The 19,693-nt window shown below is 32.0% G+C and overlaps 2 protein-coding genes across 2 annotated transcripts; one reads left to right on the top strand and one right to left on the bottom strand.

Annotated features, from left to right (window-relative positions):
• Positions 1-1,428: 1,428 nt before the first annotated feature.
• LOC18098444 (transcription factor MYB61) lies at positions 1,429-3,709 on the top strand. Its single transcript, XM_006382189.3, has 3 exons — positions 1,429-2,005; positions 2,124-2,253; positions 2,363-3,709. Exons 1-3 carry the CDS (start codon positions 1,873-1,875, stop codon positions 3,423-3,425), a joined length of 1,326 nt encoding a protein of 441 aa, XP_006382251.1. The 5' UTR covers positions 1,429-1,872; the 3' UTR covers positions 3,426-3,709.
• Positions 3,710-11,931: 8,222 nt separating this feature from the next.
• Positions 11,932-16,095, bottom strand: LOC18098443 (pectin acetylesterase 12). Its single transcript, XM_006382188.3, has 12 exons — positions 15,746-16,095; positions 14,898-14,980; positions 14,243-14,372; positions 14,073-14,146; positions 13,820-13,906; positions 13,608-13,732; positions 13,437-13,497; positions 13,274-13,327; positions 13,089-13,166; positions 12,833-12,938; positions 12,601-12,746; positions 11,932-12,403 (listed from the first exon to the last, which is right to left on the bottom strand). Exons 1-12 carry the CDS (start codon positions 15,951-15,953, stop codon positions 12,296-12,298), a joined length of 1,260 nt encoding a protein of 419 aa, XP_006382250.1. The 5' UTR covers positions 15,954-16,095; the 3' UTR covers positions 11,932-12,295.
• Positions 16,096-19,693: the final 3,598 nt, after the last annotated feature.

The following is a 19,693-nucleotide window of genomic DNA, read 5'->3' as shown; positions in this document are numbered from 1 at the left end:
TGGTGGGAGAGATTATGGAATCGTGTCAGTCCAACCAACCCATTCATAGATATATATATATATATATATATATATATATATAGTGTCATATATAGTCTCGAAAGAAAGAGAGATCATTTAGGAGGCAATAAATAATGATTGACATATTGAGTGTACCATGTAACTTGTAATAATTCATCAAGATTTGTCCTTATTATAGTATCTGAAAGAATACATTACATTAATTCCCATGCACATCATCTCCTATCCGATGGTCTACAGAGGACAACTGCATTATTGTGATTGTCCTATCTGCGAAAGGGTCTTCATGCATGGCCAGTAATTTCCGTTCACTGCTATGCTATGTGTTTAGATAGCATTTTTTCCCATCACGAGAAGAACAGGCTGTTGGCAATTCAGATTTTAAGATGTTTTGAATGATGTAAATGAGGAAAGTTGATTGGATTCGAAGGGTTTTCTAAGAGACAAGGAGTCTCTACTGTAATTTAATTTCTCAATAGGTTCTTGAGATCGGAGGAGCTGCCTCAAAAGGCCTGGAAAAGGGGGGAGGGTGGGAATTTAGCTGAATGCGAAAATATTGCTAGCTAGCTAGTCAAGGATGATATATAGGCAAATAAAGAATTGATTACAGGAGTGAATCCAGCAATTTTCTTCCTATTGAACAAGTCTCCAAGAGAGAGGTACATTTAGCTGCTGCTATCATTTCATCAATTTAATGAGGGTACTATATTTGCTTTTTCTCACTAATTTTAGGCATTTCTTGTTTACAAAAACCTTCCCTTTCTCATTTATTGTTACTTCTTTTTCTTTTTCCTTTTCTTTTTTTGTATAAGGAATCTTCATGTGGACTTGGTTAAAATAACATGTTGCTTTAAATCCTGTACAAAAGTAGTATTGGTTCTGTTTGTTTGCTATTGCTATTGGAATTGTGCTTTGTAATAAAAATAATTTTGAATTTGATTAATTAAAACATTGTAATTTTACAGGTTTTTAACTCGTAATCGTAAAAGTTATTATAATCTTAAATATAAATTAAATGTATGTTTGATTTGTATTAGCTTTTGTAGTTATTATTTTAAAAAAATTAAAAATATTTCTAGTTATGGTTTAAAAAAATAAATTTTAAAAATTATATATTTAATTATAAAATTTTACTTACAAAGTAAATAAAAAACAAGTTTTCATGTGTATATACTAGACATGGTAACATGAAAAAAAAAAAAAAAAAACCCACAGAAGTTACCATGATTAGTTGTGTTACATCTCATCCATTCCCATCACATCATATCCAATCCATTGTAAATAAATAAAAGCAGTTGTGTATACACATGTCTGCATCACCAAAAACTTTTTACTTGGTGCTTCTCAGCTTGCCAGTTTCTTACAAGTATCTGGTAAGAGAAGAGTCCCACCAGTCCTCAGCACAAGTCTTACATACTCAAATTTGCATTGGCACCCCATTTTCCCCATGCTCTTGTTTCATCATCTGCTAAATGACAGCAGTAGGATCAGGACCGTCCATGCCCCCTATAGTGGGTCCCACATCCTGACAAGGACCATCCAAGAGGACAGCATATAACTCAGGAAAACTATGTATAAATCTGAAGCCACGATCTTCAATCAACCTCTTGAATGTGACTTTTCTCTTAGAGCCTCCTCCTATTAATTTTGATTCCCTACCAGGCTGCCACTTCATTTTCTTCTCATCTCTCTATTCTATATCTCTCTCTTCCATCCCATATTCCAATCACTTCCCCACTTCCTAGAATCCATTTCAAAGCCCCAGCTCCCCTCCTGTTGCTGACACAATACTTTGCCACTTTTTAAAAGTTCATTTGCCAGCACTGCATTGCAGGTTTTGTTGCACTCCACATGGGGAGGCATTCTTGCTGTTACAAGCAGAAGTTAAGAAAAGGCCTGTGGTCTCCTGAGGAAGATGAGAAACTTCTGAATTATATTACTAAGCATGGACATGGCTGTTGGAGCTCTGTCCCTAAACAAGCAGGTACCCCTTTTTTGTTAATTATAATGCAGGGTAAATGGTGTCAGAATGCTAGTTTTATCACTCCTGTAAACATCTTCCAATTTACATTAATGATTTATGTACATGTATATATTGGCAGATTTGCAGAGGTGTGGAAAGAGCTGCAGGTTAAGATGGATTAACTACTTGAGGCCTGATTTGAAGAGAGGAGCATTTTCACAGCAGGAAGAAAACTTGATAATTGAACTCCATGCAGTTCTTGGCAATAGGTAGTTTATATTTATATTAACTTTATAAATTCACTCTTAATTAGACTTTCGTTTCAAACTAAAGTGTTTTAATCATATATTGACTGCTTGTTGCTACCTACTTGATCAGATGGTCTCAGATTGCAGCACAGTTACCTGGAAGAACTGATAATGAGATAAAGAATTTATGGAACTCCTGCATTAAGAAGAAGCTGAGGCAGAGAGGCATTGACCCCAACACTCACAAACCTCTCTCTGAAGTTGAGAATTGTAAAGAGAAGCAGCAGCCTACAGCTGACAAGAGCAATGAGAAAGTTTCTAATGTATCAAATGAACTGAACCTCATTGAGGCAGCTACTTTACAACCACCTGCAATTTCTTCCAGCTCAAAGATCAACAACAGTAAGGACAGGAATAGTAGTAGCAGCAACATGACAAATACACCACCGACAAAGGAATTCTTCCTGGATAGGTTTGGTACCTCCCATGAAAGCTCCCCTGCCAGTTGCAGGCCTTCTGATTTGATGGGGTATTTTCCTTTCCAGAAGTTGGATTACAAACCTAGTATAGGCCTCTCAATGAATCCAAATACCACTCTCTGCTTCAATCCAAATTCCTCTTCTGAGATGATTTCTCATGAGTTCAATTCTTGTATGACACCACCGACTATTCTCCCATCTGTTTCAACCTCTATGTTCCAAACTCCAATACGTGTAAAGCCTTCTGTTAGTCTTCCATCTGATCATAATCCTTCTGTAGGCTCTTGTGATGTCAATGGGGTTCAGAACTGGGAAGCAAGTAGCTTCAGCAACAATGGAAGTGGAAGCAATGGAAGCAGTAGCAGTATTGAATTGCAAAGCAACACCAATTTCTACGAGAGCAGCGCTTTCTCATGGGGGTTAGCTAATTGTGGGAAATCCGGCGAGGAATCTCACCTTCGGTCACTCGAAAACGACACAGCTGAAGACATCAAATGGTCTGAATATCTTAACACCACATTCTTTCTTGGAAGCACAATACAAAACCAAACATCTCAACATGTGTACAGTGAAGTGAAACCAGAAACACACTTCATAGCAGAAGGGTCAAGTGCTAGTTGGATACCGAACCAGCATCAACAAGCTTCACAGCCAGCAGACATCTATACCAAGGATCTGCAAAGACTTGCTGTGGCTTTTGGACAATCCCTTTAGACTATATATTTTTTTCAGCATGTGCAGAGTCTATTTAGTTCAATTATTATTACAGAAGTTTTCAGTTTGAGATGGAATATTGGAAATAGATTATCTTCTGGCTACAGGTGTGTGCTATAGAGTGACATCTTTGATTTTTTGTAAATGTGTCTGATACAAGATTCTTCAGCCTCTGGTTTACTGTAGAAATATCTGGGAAGGAACCAAGCTCATGGTGTCATTGTCTTTGATAAAATACTGTAGAAATTTTCTTAATAAGGCTTGGTGAGATTTTCGATCTTCAACTCTTGTGTTTGTATCTGTAAGCATTCCATAGCTTTATTTCAAAATGAATCTTTTTTTTTTTTTTTTTTTGCTTTTTGACAATAATCAGTACTACCTTTACCTCACCTTTTCACATCTGTGCTTTTCTAATGCAAAATTCAAGGGGCCATTTATCTTAAATGGTTGTCTATCACTGTCTCCAACAGATGGGGATGGTTTTCACTTTTTTGACAGCCTTCAAGTTGAAGACAATCGTTGAAGACAACAAACTGAATTACCTCATCAAAAAGGGCCTCGACATGCTTAAATATTACAACCCAAGTAAGTAATGAAGGCACATAAATATATATATATATATATATATATATATATATAGAACAGGAGGAAATGGCTGAGCAAGAATCTTCCAATTCAGTTTCAAAGCAAAGTGGATATTTAAATGAACAGTGAAAGGTGAGGTGACAAAATCTACACCATTGATCACATTAGGACGCCCAGCCTTCAATGTCCTCGATCGGTGTGGGCCTATACTCTTACTTCTTCTGTGATGAATAGTAAAAGGGGTCCCTCTATGGGAATCTAGTAGTACTGATGCTGAAATTTTAAGAGAGAATGAATAGGAATTTCCTTTAGCCTTTTCTGGCACATCCTGTTGGACCAAGGGGAAAAAAAAAGGTGTTCTGTGGCTAAAAGAGGAGTAAGAGGTAAGAAAACGAAGGATTACAAAGTCAGCTGGTGACAAATTCACAATGACAGCATGCACTGCATATGTATTATATCTGTGTGTGGTAAATTACGCATGGGGCATAGAAGAGATTAAAAAGTAAAAAGTAGCTTTATGATTTTTGTTTCCTAGGATGAAATTAACAGTGTAAAGATGTGGAGTTATGATACGTGGGATTAACAGTAATAAGAATGAAAACCAGTGCCCAAGTGAATTGAACTGCCATGTTACTCTTAGTGCCTGTCATCATCATCAACAAAGTTTGAGTTCCCACCGTTTTTAATTCAGCTGCAGCCTGCAGGGAATGAATGTTATATGTGTGCTTGCCCCTGATTTTTACCATGCAAGTGTTATCTAGCTAGCTAGCTCTAACAAAATTACAACTTGAATGCATAGAGAAAGTGACGCAGCTGGAAACTAGATTAAGTAACGAAGCCAGAAACTAGATTAATTAGGATTGAAAAGAAAATGAGGAAAGGGTTGAACGAAAAAGACTTGAGAAAAATCTAGATGTCTCAAAAAAAGAAAAAACAATCTCTTTATTAATTTATTAAAATATTAAAAATCTCCTGAAAAATAAACAAACAATACTATTATACAAAAAGCTAAATGGCGTAGCATTTTTACTATACATGAATTATTGTTCACCCTCTCATATTAATAATGCAATTCTTGAAAAATTTTAATTTGATCTTCAAACTTTGTTTTAGCATAATTTAGCCCATATTAAAGTCTAATTGAAAGTTTTTTTTTGTGAGGGTTGAATTGAAAGACAAGGAACTGAAGTGCAAAATAAGAGTAATATGAATGGCGCGTTCAAATTTATATGTTGAATAAATCAATTAACAGGAAAATGATCAATGAATAGCTAGGAGGGGTGCGTGTGGAATAGAATAGATTATCAAGGAAGACAAAAGATAATGTACATATAGTATAGGTGTTGCCTAACGAGCATAGGGTGGGAGAATCAATGGTTTTTCACTAGCTCGACACAATCTTATATGTGCAAGCCTGTCATCTTTTCTTTGTTGGTTACCAATCCTTTTTAAAGTTCACTGTATAAACACTAAAAAAAACTTTTAATTTTTCAATGTGGAATTGGAAACATATATATATATATATATAAGAAAAAGTTATGCTTTTTTAATGTGGGATAAGAAACGTTTTTAGTTTAAATACTTTAATTTAAAAGGAGAAAATAATATCTTTTCAATATGAGATAAAATAAGATTTTAAAGTTTATTATTTACAACATATATAACCTACATCCACATGAATTATTTCTTAAATTTTTATTGTGGAAAATTAAAACCCCATTTATTTTTAATTTTTCCAAGTTGACCAGGGTTTATCAGGTCAACCCCCAGGTCGAATATGATAACTATGGTGTTAGGTTAATGTTTTATTCGTTAATTGTTTTTTCTCAATTTTATCCTTTAATATTGGATTGGTTAGAAAATAAACTGCATGATTTATTTTTATTTTTTACTTTTTATAAGGTTATCACTGTCTCAAATAAGTTTTTATTTTTAGGTCGGTGCTCAATTTTGTTACCATATATTTTTATCATATAATTAAAAAAAAATTTATAAAAAACAAATTAGTAAACTCAATGGAGTCCATGACATGGTTCGTTGGGGGACTGAAATTGATCCAATATATCATTGTCTCAATAATTTTTGTTAAAAAAGTTATCATCTTGAAATTTTATCAAAAGTTAAGGTATATTTTTACCAATTATTAAGATTGCATTTGGATCCATGAAATCAATCAATTTAATTCGGGCTAACTCTTGTGCTATTTAGTTTGAAACTTGAATTAAGAAAATAGTTAGGTTGCGAGATTTGAAAATTAACTCATTATGTCAGATTAAATAAAATAGTTAAAAAATTCTTCGTGCTCTTAAACAAAAATTATATTTTAAAAAATTTCTCCACCGCGAGCCCATGGACTAGTTTGTACTAGATCTAATGAAAAAAATATCCTTGTAAAAAATTATAAGCTTGATGTAGGATCTTATTAGTATAGGATTTCATGTACTCGTTGGATCTAAAGGATTTGATGGTTTTGAATAGCTAGTTATGATCTAGTTAGATCACATAAAAAGTTTAGGAAACTCATTTATGGACTAGTAGGACAAAACTAAATCAAAAAAGATTTTTTCGCATCAATTGACCTTTCTAACAAAAAAAACGTAATAAATAATTATAGAATTAACATAGAATCTTATTAACGCTAGGATTCTAATATAGATGGGTTTAAAGAATTTGATGGTTATGAATAATCAATTGTGAATCTACTATCAATGGATCATGTAGGAAGTCTTGTATACTTGTCTATGGATTAATGAGATGAAGATAAGTTCAAGAAGATATCTGGTCGCATCAAACAACTAATCTAATGAAAAAAATCATAACTTTTGATTTAATTGTTGAATCAAACTCAAATTCAATTGAGAGATTCTATAAGCTCGGTCTTGCAAAGGGTCGACTCATTATAACAATTTGAGGTCGAGAAGGACTTCAAATTAGGTTTAGAAAGATGTTGTTTCAGTTAATTTTACATTATTTTTCTTTTTATTTTTAGATTTCTAGTTTAATATTGAATTTTATATTATTTTTCATATTTGATTTAGAATTTATGATTTTTTTTTCTTATAAAGGCTAATTATTGGCCTATTTAAAGTATTATAAACCCTCTTTAAGAGATGAACTATATTAGAAAGAAATATCAATGAAGACTCTAGTTGTTGAGACTCTTTTTAAAAAAACCCTATCTTTCTTTGTGCTTCCTTTTTTTCTTTATAGGTTCGGCTGCATCAAATTCTTAAATTGAATTTGAAAAAAAAATAACTAAAAAATATTTATTTATTTTTCCACTTGAACGTCTCTTACCATTAGAAAAGGACATTAAAATTGATTATAAACTTGTCCCATATAGATTAAGCTTCTGGTCTCTGCCTGATATAAAAATGAAGGAATAGTGGGTTACCATTCATTTCTCTCATGCATGCGACAAGAAGGTTCATGTCTGTCCATGTGCAGACATCCTAAACAAATAGTTTCCTTCAATAAACTATGTTCGAAATCTCTTCTTTCATTGCAAGAAATCGCCACTTATATATTGTATGAATATATTTTCACCTCAAACGCATGTGAGCCAAATTATTGGTTCTTTTGTTAGGGCCCTACAATCATGGGTGCAGAAAGAACACACAAGAAAGTCTTGTGATGCAATGCCAGACGGAGAGAATGGCAAGGCAGAAAGGTTTCACCAACTTGTTTAATTTGTTTATAATGTCCAGCAATAGAGAATTATAATGTTGTGGAATCTTGCTTTTTATTGAAATATAATCTATATATATAATAAGAAGAAGAATCGATTTTTTAATGACTTGTAGGCGAAAATGAACACAAATGATGATGCTGTGACGATGTTGATGATTATGACAATGATGATTCTACATAAAATAGTTTTATCTTATCAAATTAATATCATATGGGATTTTTCTTACACATGAAAGATATACTTGCACGAAACAGGGAAAATCACAGTGACTTCGACAGAGAAACAAGTAGAAGATGTGGTGTAGATGAATGTTGCTGTATTTGCAATGAAACGAACATAGAGGCCTGAAATCAAATCTTACGAGAGAATGATATGAACATGGTTGATAGCCCACGGTGGAAGCTGTTAGTCTAGGATTTAACGATCTTATTTAGCTTAGCAAGTATCAATTGGGGGCTAGTTTGCTCCATTCTGCTGATGTTTTTTTGAGGTTGTTGGTTCCATAATATTTATGTTGTTGGTCCTTCAACTTCTATTCATGTTGTTCTGGTATTACCAAGTAATCTGTTGATTTAATCCCCGCATTATTCATCACCTTCATGGTCAAAAGATTAATGATTAGGGATCCTATCACAATCATGCCTGCTGATCTTCAAATCTGCTATGTTTGAGTTGAGAATCTGATATGAACCTGATACACAGGAATTATTACTGAAATTGTCAATGGGGAACATGATATCAGCATGATTAATAGAAACAATAAAAAATAGAACATTTTTCTCTGCTAGAATACAAAAGCAGAAGCAAATGGCATCAATTTGGTTGCTTGAAATTAAAGAAAAAACAACAGGCGTGGTATTTCTAAGGTCTGAAAATGTATTCCAATGATATGAGGGCTGCTTTTCTCAAGAACCTGGAAGCTGTAGAAATTAAAGCCCAACAGCCTCTAAGAAAAAGGGTATGCCTCAAAATCCCCCTCGATGGCCAAAAAGCATCAGCATACTTGATCCAGTATATTCAAAGAATGCTAAGATTAAACTCAGCTCAATTTCTCTCTCTATCTCCTCGACTATTCTTTAAGCACTAACCCTGTCAAAACATTAATCTGACCAAAATATTTCCTTTTCAGTTATATTAAATAATAGTACACAGTCTCTTTACAAGAAACTAAAATCGGAAATAAGCTGTAGCATTAGGTGAGCAATTGTAGACAAGCCGTGTGCAATATAGGATTTGCATTAACACATTAATTTGTAGTGTAAAGCATAAAATTGCTTTCCTTCTCCACGGCTGTTTCCCTTTTATGCTTTACACTACAAATTGATTAGGAATATAGGATTGCTCTTTTTTAATGGGTTTTTTATATGGTTCATCTGTAGATTGATGTCCCGCACTTACTCGTGGGCCGGGTCAATTTCTTTGCAATGTAAAAAAACAATGTTAAAGAATTGTTATTGTATTTTAAAGAGAAAAAAAACTAACAACTCGACATGATAAAAAGAAGACTAAAAAAAATTGTCAAACCCTAGGAATCAAACTGTAAAAGGATAAAATCAGAGGAAAATCAATGAAAAAAGATATTTAAAAACAAAACATCAGCAAAACCAAGTAAGGTTGTCAAAAGCCGCAAGTAGTATCATGCAGATAGGATAATCTAATAGAAGAAAAAACATAAAAAAAAAAGTTTAATTTTAAAAAGACTTAGAATTTTGAAGGACAAAATAAAAAAAGATATAAAAAAATGACTTCTAAAAAAATCTGGGTCACTAAGATAAACCTCTCACCTGGATCATGAGATAGCGATAACCTGATTAAAAAAAAAACTGAAAACAATAACGAAGTTCATTTTTTAAAATGAACAACTTCGAAGGATGTAATTGGAAAAGAAAATGACATCAACCCGTATTAACTTTTCAAACTCATGACCTCAGGTAGTGACTAAACTGGAAGTACCGCATTTGAAATGCAACTATTTAAAAATTTGGCTCGACCCGACGGATTAACCCATGTCTCAGGTGACTCTTGGTTTAGACCTATCCAAGTTTCAAAAGAAATCGGGGGAGAATTGATCCAGTGTAATACGATTTAAAACCTGGGTTGACCAATGTTTTGATTAACTCAAGGACAATCCAACCAAAACAGAGTCAAAACCCATTTACTATTTTTCTTTCTAAAAAAATGGTATCATTTTGACTTTTTTATAATACAAAAAGATTTTGATTGACTTGGGTTAACTCAAACCAACTCACTCGACCCGTGACCTGATAATTATCCCGGATTGACTCTTGGATGAGGCCTAGAAACAATGGGAAAAAACAAGGAGACCAAATCCTAATAAATGAAATGTTGAATGATGAAAAAAAATAAAGAATAAAAAAATAGCAATTAAGAGAATAAGAATCTCATTTGAAAAAAAAAATGAAAGGATAAACTAAAATTTTGAATTGAAGGACAAAATTGAAAAAAAAATCAAATTAACAAATGAATCGAAAACAAAAAATAAAAATCAAGAGAATGAGAATGAGAGCTGAATTTTTTAAAAATAGAAAATCAAGATTATGAATCTAAGGATGAAATTAAAAACAAATTAAAAAAATAATAATAAGACTAAAAATCAAAATTAGAAATTAAAACATTGATCGTCAAACCTTAAATATTAAAAAATATTGAATTGAAAAGCAAAATCAAACTCACAAAAGAATCCAAAACAAAAAAAAAAACTCATTTCCAAAAAACTCAATGATAATGGATGAAATTTTTAAAATGATGAACTTTTTAGAAGTAATTAAAAATGACTGAAACCAACCAAGTCCAACCTTCAGAACTTGTGACATGGATCATAAGGCTGAATCACAACGTAAAAGACAAACCTAAAAAGATAACAATTTAAAATTCTAAACCAACAAAAATAATTAGGAATAAACTTGAAAAAACATATTTAAAAAAATGATTTTAAAAAATATAGATTTGAAAAGAAAGATAACCAAATTTGACACACAAAAAAAATGAAACCAATTCATAAGGGGTGACATTGAAAAATAATTCCGATTAAAAAAAAAGATAAGGATCATATTTGATATAAAAATAAAATGTCAAAGGATGAAATCCGAAGACAAATCAATTCAATAAAAGATTCAAGACAAAAAAAACAACATAATTAAAAAATGAGGACTGAATCTAATATAAAAATAAAGTGTAAAGGGATAAAATCAAAAAAATAATTAACTTAATAAATGATTCAAAACTAAATACATTGCAATTAAAAGAGTGAGGATCAAATCTAATATAAAAATAAAATATTAAGAGATGAAATTGAAAAAATAAATTAACTTAATAAATAATTTAAAAGCTAATACATTAAAATAAAAAATATGAAAACCTAATTGAACTTGCCAAACAAATAGCTAATTATTATTATTATTATTATTATTACAATGACAAACACAGTTTTCCGGGGGGAGAAAAAGGAAAAAGAAAGAGAAAGAAAAGAACTCATTGACAGAACTCCTTCGCATGTCATCAGAAAACGCCTCCCCCTAATAATCAAAAGTATTAGGTTTAGCCTATACTATAAATTTTATATTATTTCCGGTGTAAATATTATTAGCTAATCAACGTAATTAAAAAAAAAAGAAAAGAAAAAGGAGAGAGATAGACAAACATTAAAGAGAAAATATCTCATAAAAATGTCTCTATCAAAGCTAAAAATTATCTATTTTCCTCATATTTATCTTTTTATAAAGTAATTGATACTTCCTGATGAGAATCAAAGATTTTCAAAGTTACAGCAGAGTCCGATTGAAAGTCAGAAATAGCTTGGAGTATTAGCATCTCATTCTCTGACTCAAGGAGTTCTGATTTGATTCTTTATTAATTATTTTACAGCGATTAGACACCTTATTAAGTTCTTCCAAAAGAGTATGAACAGCCAAGATGCATTGAGGTTTCAGAAAGCAAAAGGTAAGAAATAAAATATCAAACACCTTTCAGAACCCACCGTTTTCCTTTTAGTTTCAGAAGCATTTTGTTTGTTGCCTTTATAGAGTAGATTGAATGAGATTTCTCTTTGATTTCTAATTTTTAACTATGTTTTAATTGTAAATTTCTGATCACAAATACACGAGTTCTATGCATTCCATCGAGACAAACTATTAAATATTGAACTATTCCCAGAAAAAAAATAGAATAGAAAACATATAAATAAATAAGTGCATAATAAGACAACTAGCATATATGAAGATGGAGTAGCTGAATTTTATTTTAGTCGAAAGAGGAAAGGGAGATGGTGGCCGTCCCCTTTCCAAACACATTGTCAAAAGCATCAGCACCAAAATATGGACTTACTGATTGATAATAAAAATTAATAGATTACAATTTAAATTGAATATCTAGTAATTTGGATGCACAAGATGTGCTCCAGCAATACAAAGGGCCTCCAGATAAATTTGCATTTCTCAGCAACCTTCCTTCTTATTGTCTTCTACCAAATTTCATTGAATTGCATAGTTCTATCACAGTAACAATGAGGATATATAAAGTTGAATCTAGTAAGAAGACTATATGTAAAGATGAGCAAATTGATAAAAAGCTCGGCTCATCTGAAAACCAGATTGTGGCAACTGCTGTCACAGGGGTAGGGGCAGTCAATAGCCTTCTCGCCCGACCGGTCGAAATACCAATCTCCAACAGCAAGTGCAATTGGCTGCACATTGTCAACCAGATAAGTTAGATATTTCAAAACTAAGATGATGTGAGAAATGAATTTAACTGGACTGGAAATAATGAAATTTGAAATTCAACCAGAAACCCCAAGAAAAGAGCTACAGAACCAGAGTTGGATTTCTCTTTTGACAATTAAAGCAACCTTAATGAGTAATTATGAGGTTTGATTAGACATACCTTGTTCCCAAGTACGGGGGAATTATCGGCAAACCATGTATCTTGCCTCTCTGATTGGCAATGAGCAAAACATGAATTTATAAACAAGCCATTCTGTCTAGACCTTGAAAAGCCTTTTATCGCATTCAACATTTGATTTCTGAATCCTGTACCAAATAAAAACATGAAAATGGCCAAATAAGCATACTGAATCTGTTATATTTTGCAGCCTATATTAAAAAAAAAAAATTACCTTGCAAAAACTGGATTTGGGATGCAGAACATTTTGAGTGGTCCTTTCTGCAATTACTCCAATAGCCAGCAGGATCTGCAGATGGTGGGGCTAAGCTGGACTGGATCTGAATTCACATGGTAAATAAGAGTTTCAGTGATCTTATTACAAAACCCTCCCCTTAATAAGTTAAACTTGTTTAGTTTACTAGTCAGGGAGGAGTCCACCAACAATAAAAGATTCACGCATTCTTACATTTACAGGAAAGGATTGTTACCTGCCATGAATCATAAGCTGCGTTGAGAATGAACAGTGGGGTTTTAACATTGCCAATTACGTTTTGAGGGAAGAAGCACTGAAATAACAAGGAAATCACAGCAAGATAGACGAGTTCCAGATTAACGCTATACATTCAAATTAGATGGATACCGGAGAAAAGAGAGTGGTAAAAGAGATAATTACCGAAGTTGGATCAAGGTGGTTGATGCATATGCGTGGAAGGTTATTCTGCACCCCCTGTGAGAAGCATGAAAAACACCACAATTAGCATGCAGTAAAAGCATCACTCAAAACCTTCAAACTACTAATATGGCTAAATTACTAAATTTTGACATCAATATACTACCTGCAAGCCCACAACACCACCATATAAGTTTCTTAACGTTCGCCCACCAGAAACATCAACTCTGCAATTTCCAAAACAAGAGGAGAATGGATAAGTGAGGTTCTAAGCCAAGAGGCATCAATTCTTAGAAAGGGAGGGAAACAAGAGAGGATCAAGATATCAAGCAATTACGCATCAAGGAATAAACCAGCATCACTCAGGCATTTCACTCTAGTTTTTCTCGGAAAGAAGTTCCTAAACTCATCACAGTGTAAAATGGAAGCTAGACCCCCAGCAGAGCAGCCAGAAAGAAGAGCCTGAAGTGCAAGTAGCAAAATTATTGCACCAAGAATCAAGAAGAAAAGATAGAGATAAGGAAATTGAAAGCTGACAAGATATAAAACCTGATTGGCATAGCGCATCCCCTTAGACATTAAATCTTCCATTGCAGCTGACCATATACGTTGTCCTCTAAATTGAAGTTGTGCAGCCTAAAACAAAATCATTTGGTTTTAACATGTAAGCTCGCATATAACTAGTCATAAATTTCATGATGCTAGTTCAAAAGTTTTCAATCAAATCATAAAGATGGAAAAGGTGTTAAATTCAAATAATAATTAGGATCCAAATTACAATAGTGAATGGCAAGATTCCGACCTTGTGTTCACTGTCCCCCGTAAAAGAGGCACCATCACAGTATCGAAGTTTTACTCTGTTCCAGTTGAAAAAATCTGCAAAACCCCTTGTCAATAGTATTCAAGATATCCAAGGCCAAAGGAGACAAATAAAGAGAGGTATTTGAAAGTATTTAGGATTTAAGACTAAACCAGGATTTTCTACAGCTTTATTGCTCAGTATTCCAGTGAATGCCAACTGCTTTTCCATATAGTTAGATGAGCCTCGCCGAGTTGTTTTTCGGTAAACACAAGCTCTAACAGAATTACACCATCCTCCTCCCTACACAAGATGTTCAACAAAGTCAAGTTCTCAATCCAGAACAATGTCAACTGGGCAGTGAAACTTGCATAACCAGCTGACCAAGTAGCCTAAGGCAGCACACACACAGAGAAAGTTTAAGCCAATCGTTGTAAAACTAAACCTCGTAAAATTCTATATATTTGTGTCCCACAGTCCTATATCAAGAGCTTCAGATAGATATGCTTAATCCAAGTACCAAATGCAGCAAAAATCATTTATGCTCTTTCATGTAGGTAGCTATTTTATTCTACTTTTCCAAGCAATATCCATTAACCTTGCTGTCATCTTGTAAATCCATAGTTTTTCAAAATGTCCAACGTCCAGTAACAAGAGACATAATTAGCCATGGACACATATGATGAGAATTAGCTCAGAGCCAAAACAAGTAACCAGACAGTTGACAATATAGACCACAAATTATGACTTTTAGCTTATGCAAGAAAAATCAGGCAAAAGCTAGAGACTACGAAGTTACATAATTTCAAACAAAAAAAAATCACAAACCTCCAATTGAATAAGCCAACTATTTGCTCCTGAACCATACCCGCGATGCCAATGGTATCCAGGCAATGTTCCATCCAAACAGACTGCAAGATTGACAAATGCTAATTAGGACAGGATATGAGACAAAACATCATTGCAAGATACATTGAAACAACAACAATACCAACAAAAAAAAGTCACAGCTATTAAAAACTGACAGCAACTTTTCTTGAATAAATTTGAATGCAAGATTGAGGGAATATCAACAAAAAAGACCAAATAAAAATGAAAAATAAAATAAAATTGAGACACATTAATTGAGTCAAATAAACTGATACAAAATTAATTGAATCAATTAAAAGTTTGAAAAAACAAACAGATATACAGTAATTGAGGCAGACAAGTAAGCTGATAAAAAAATTAAATGAATCAATTAAAAGTTTGAAAAAATAAACTGATTATTTCCTTGCTATTGTTGTGAAAATAAATTAAAAAATGGAATAAAACAACAGAGGATGGAACAAAAATGTCTCCTTCTGCCCACAGAAACTGAGAATAACAAAGAAAACATAATAGATGCCTCTCTGTTATGTGTGTGTGTGTGTGTAAGGAAGAAAGAAACAAATCCAAATAATTGAAGAACACAGGAACCAAAAGCAAGAAATCAATAAAATGGAATCTGACAATCTACAGAGAGTTCAGTCAAAGCAATATCAGTAATAAGACGTGGGAAAATAAAGAGCAGCATTTAACACTTTCTCTTGGTTTTGCAGGAAATGATAAGAAGAAGAAGAAGAAGAAGAAGAAGAAAGGAATCTTAATGGCATTCTCAAAAGGAAAAGAAGGAATCTTTACGAGTAAAAACTTACCTGCTCCTTTAGCAGCAGCTGATTTGATAAGAGTAAGGCCAACCAACAAAGCATTATTGGGATTATAAGCTTTAGATTCAATGTAATAAGAAGCATTAGCTTCAGTGTAAAATATCTCTTCTTCATTCATCTCCAAGAACCCATCCACCACCCATACCCCAAAAAGACAAACAGCAACAGCCGCAGCCCAGAAGCTGAAAAACTTCATTTTTCTTCCTGTTTTTCTGGGCTCTTTTCACCTGAACAAATCCTGAAAACCCAAAAAACAGAAGGAAGGAAGGAGGAAAGAGGAAAGGTGGTGGTGAAAACTTGGGGAAGGGATAGCTTGTTATAGGATAATGAGGTGCTAGTCTTATACTAGATAGTAAGGAGTGCTTAAAAGGGATAATCTGTCAATTTCATTAAGAGCATTTTTATTTATTTAAATTACTGAGAAGAGATATTAGCTTATTCTTTTTAAAGTTTAGGTAGGATTTATAATAGTAGCAGCTGATTTTAAAAAAAAAAATTATTTAAAAATATAAAAATTATTTTTTTATCAATATATTAAAATAATTCAAATATATATATGTATACGTATAAAAATCTATTAGTCAGGAAAAAATTAAAAAAAATCTCAAAAAACACACTCTTAATCAACAGAATCTCTTAATACTTTGGTTGTTTTGTTTGTTTGTTTGCCGGGGCTTCTTTAAGGTTCATGACTGCAACTGGAAGCAAAGCAAGCACGTTAGGAATCTAGCAAAAGATTTTAATGTTTATTTATTATCTGCGTTTACAGATTAATAAAAAAAAATCAAAACCACGCAATCTTGACAAAAAAAAGAGTAATAGTTTTGAATTTAATTTTATTCAAGTTAACTGGTTATAATTCAACTCATGTTTTTTATCAGGTTATATAGGTTAATTTTATTTTTTTTTGTAAAATCTAATCAAGTTTAAATTTGAGATAAGTCGGATGGGGTTTAATAAGAAGGATTTGGACGGAATGAAGGGGGGTTATGGTTTAACATAACTTCTTTTTTTTTACTATTAATATTTCAGGTTAGATTATGCATATTTTAATTAATTTTATAAATTTTAAAATTAATAATTATATAAATCTTAATAACTTTGAAATTTGCGAGACTGTACTGACATTGTAAAAATGCTACGCGGTCAATGCATACGGTTCAAATTTCAGAGTGGGAATTGTGGGAATTTTGAGTTGGTTTTATTTTTGTTTTTCTGTGTTGTCGACCGTGTTGTCTGCTTTTTTTTCTCTTCTCTTCTCTTCTCTTCTCGGTTGATGTGACCAGTGCATGAGAGATATTGAGATGCATACAGCTGTATTCTTCTCTTTTTTCTTATAATAAAGTAATATTATTGTGAATAACTCGTGATCTCGTGGCTTCGACTCGAGTGTATCCTTCTCCTTCTCTCTTCTTTCTAATTTTTATGCTTCTTCTTGAATTATTTGATTAATCCTACAGAGATACCGTTTAACAATGTGGTTGCATCATGCAATTAAGTTTCAAACAGTACTATGAGAATGATGGAGAATGTGATGGGAATTATTTTTAAATTTTTTAAAATATATATATTAAAATAATATTTTTTATTTTTTAAAATTTATTTTTAGCATTAACACATTAAAATAATCTAAATATAAAAATTAATTATACCACAAACATAATATAAAAATAACACTAAACAGAAACCTTACAGGGTATTGATTCCAAACTACAAAAAGGACGAGATCAAGATGTTTTTTTTTAATATTCATCACTGTTAAATCCTCTTAGCTAATTCAATAAATATGTCTTTATTATCTTCTGAATTTGTTTTTCAAATTATCACTTTATTTTTTGAGTTTTTCTTTCAACATGGATAAAAAAAAAAAGGGGGGTTGGTGCACTTGAAGAGATCTAACACTTGTTTTTTTAAAAAAATCATGCTGCCCCATCCATCATGTAAGATCCGTGAAAGGTTATTCTCTCTCTCTCTCTCTCTCTCTCTCTCCCTCCATCCATCGATTGAAATGAGGAAGCATAAAGTGTTCAGATTTAGATCTATACCAAACAAAGTTATTAAAAGTTAATTAACCAATCTAGTGGAGTACTGCTGTCTTGATTACGCGGAACTATATAGCATTCAACAGATATTATTCAGAAAACTAGTTCTTCTAGGTTTTACTATGACCAGTGGCGGAGACAGTCGGGGCTGGTAGAGGCCTGGCCCCTGCAAGAAAATATTTGTTTCAACACCTCCTTTAATAATGTATATAATTTCGGTATAAATAATAAAACAGCTGAAATCTTGATTTTTTTAAAATAATTTTTTTAATTTAACTCTTTTTAATTTTATTTTCAGGCTCCGTACATGATCATGACCCAAGCCATATAATATTATATTAGTGTCATGATTTTTTTATCTTTGTTTTAGGAGTAAAATAGTTTTTTTACTGTGTCATGAAAAAATTTTAAGAATTGTATAGGGTTATTTTTGGTAATTAAATTTTTAAATGCATAGTGAAAATACTAATATAACCCTTTAATTAAATAATTTAATACCTATGCGCAATGATGTTTTTATATTTTTAATTTTTATATAATGATTGAATTACTACATTACCCTTGAAATTTAAATTTTTTAACATCAGCAGGAGCTTGTTTGTAATATCATCATGATTTATATTGATAATATTGTTTAGTCATAAAGGTATTTTTGGTTATTACACATAAAAAAAAAAAAAGTTGGTGACGCGTGCGGTTGGCTTCTACAGTTGTAACCATGATTTTATCGTATCATTTGATTCGTCTCGGCGTCCTCTTCCTTTATGGGTGGCGCATGAATGATGGTTCGACATAGTTTAGACTGAAATTACTTTTTTTTTCGTTCTTTTCCTTCTCTTTATTCTTTGAATTGCGTGCTCGCCGTGCAAAAATTCACATCAGCCTTTCAATTTATTTATTTTTTGTTTTAGTCTCTCTTCTCTTATATGCAATTGTTTTATTTACATTGATTGTTTCTAATTGGATTTTATTTTTGATTTCATTCATGATCACTTGATTTTTCAAATTTATTTTCAAATCAAGTTCTTATTTTTTTAATTTCTATTTGTTATGTTTTAAATCATTTTCTTTCTTGTTTTTTTTTTTCAATTTGACCCCTAAGCATTATTTTCATTTAAGTTTTATGTCAAATTTGGTCATAATTCTTCTAATTGCTAATTTTTTAATCATTTTCTTAATGGATTTATTTTTGTATAAGTCCATTCATGAACATTTAATTTCGTTTGATTTTTTTTAAAATATTTAATTTCATTTAATTTTTGTGTCGAATTTAGTCATAATTCTTTTAATTGCTAATTTTTTTTTGTTTTGCATTGTTTTTTTCATTGAGTTTTTTCTCTCAATTTCATCCCTTAATTTTTTTTTATTAATAATCTTGTTTCTTTGTTTTTTCAAGTTTGTCTTTAACAGGTTCATCATAGTCTCATGGTTTGGGTAATAAATCTGAAGGATTATCTCAAGTTGACTTCTGTTTTTTTTTTTAAATATTTGTTGTCAGTGTTTTTTTGCTTTCCTATTTATAGAGCCATCCCAATTTCATGTCGAATGTCACATGTTTGATTTATTGACCCGAGTTGACTGTCGGGTTCGCTCAAGGTTTTTTGTTATTTTTTGTAATCTATATTTTTAAACTAGCTTATAAAAAAGTTTTTGATGGGAACCGAATCCAGGGTCTCATAAGTTGCAAGCTTTTTAAGATTTTGCTTGAGGTTCGCCTAGTTTACCTTGGTTTATTTATTTAAGTTGGTAATTTTTTTTTTAAGTTCTACTGTTTTTTTCCAACGTTTTTCTTTAATTAGGTTAGTATTGGATTATTTGATAATTTGAATAGACTTGGATGTGTTTTTTTTTTTTAGTATTATTATTTTTTAATAAATATTTAAATTATCAATTT

This window comes from Populus trichocarpa, chromosome 5 (genome assembly GCF_000002775.5).
Source record: "Populus trichocarpa isolate Nisqually-1 chromosome 5, P.trichocarpa_v4.1, whole genome shotgun sequence".
NCBI lineage: Eukaryota > Viridiplantae > Streptophyta > Magnoliopsida > Malpighiales > Salicaceae > Populus > Populus trichocarpa.
This window is presented reverse-complemented; position numbering and strand designations above follow the sequence as displayed.

Excerpts from the sequence above, each read along its gene's own strand:
- LOC18098444 (XM_006382189.3), top strand. The coding sequence starts at position 1,873 with ATGGGGAGGCATTCTTGCTGTTACAAGCAGAAGTTAAGAAAAGGCCTG. Across the intron at positions 2,006-2,123 it reads CTCTGTCCCTAAACAAGCAG|ATTTGCAGAGGTGTGGAAAG; the intron begins GTACCCCTTTTT and ends ATATATTGGCAG. Across the intron at positions 2,254-2,362 it reads CATGCAGTTCTTGGCAATAG|ATGGTCTCAGATTGCAGCAC; the intron begins GTAGTTTATATT and ends CTACTTGATCAG.
- LOC18098443 (XM_006382188.3), bottom strand. The coding sequence starts at position 15,953 with ATGAAGTTTTTCAGCTTCTGGGCTGCGGCTGTTGCTGTTTGTCTTTTT. Across the intron at positions 12,747-12,832 it reads CCAAATCCAGTTTTTGCAAG|GATTCAGAAATCAAATGTTG; the intron begins GTAATTTTTTTT and ends TATTTGGTACAG. Across the intron at positions 12,404-12,600 it reads CCCCCGTACTTGGGAACAAG|CCAATTGCACTTGCTGTTGG; the intron begins GTATGTCTAATC and ends GACAATGTGCAG.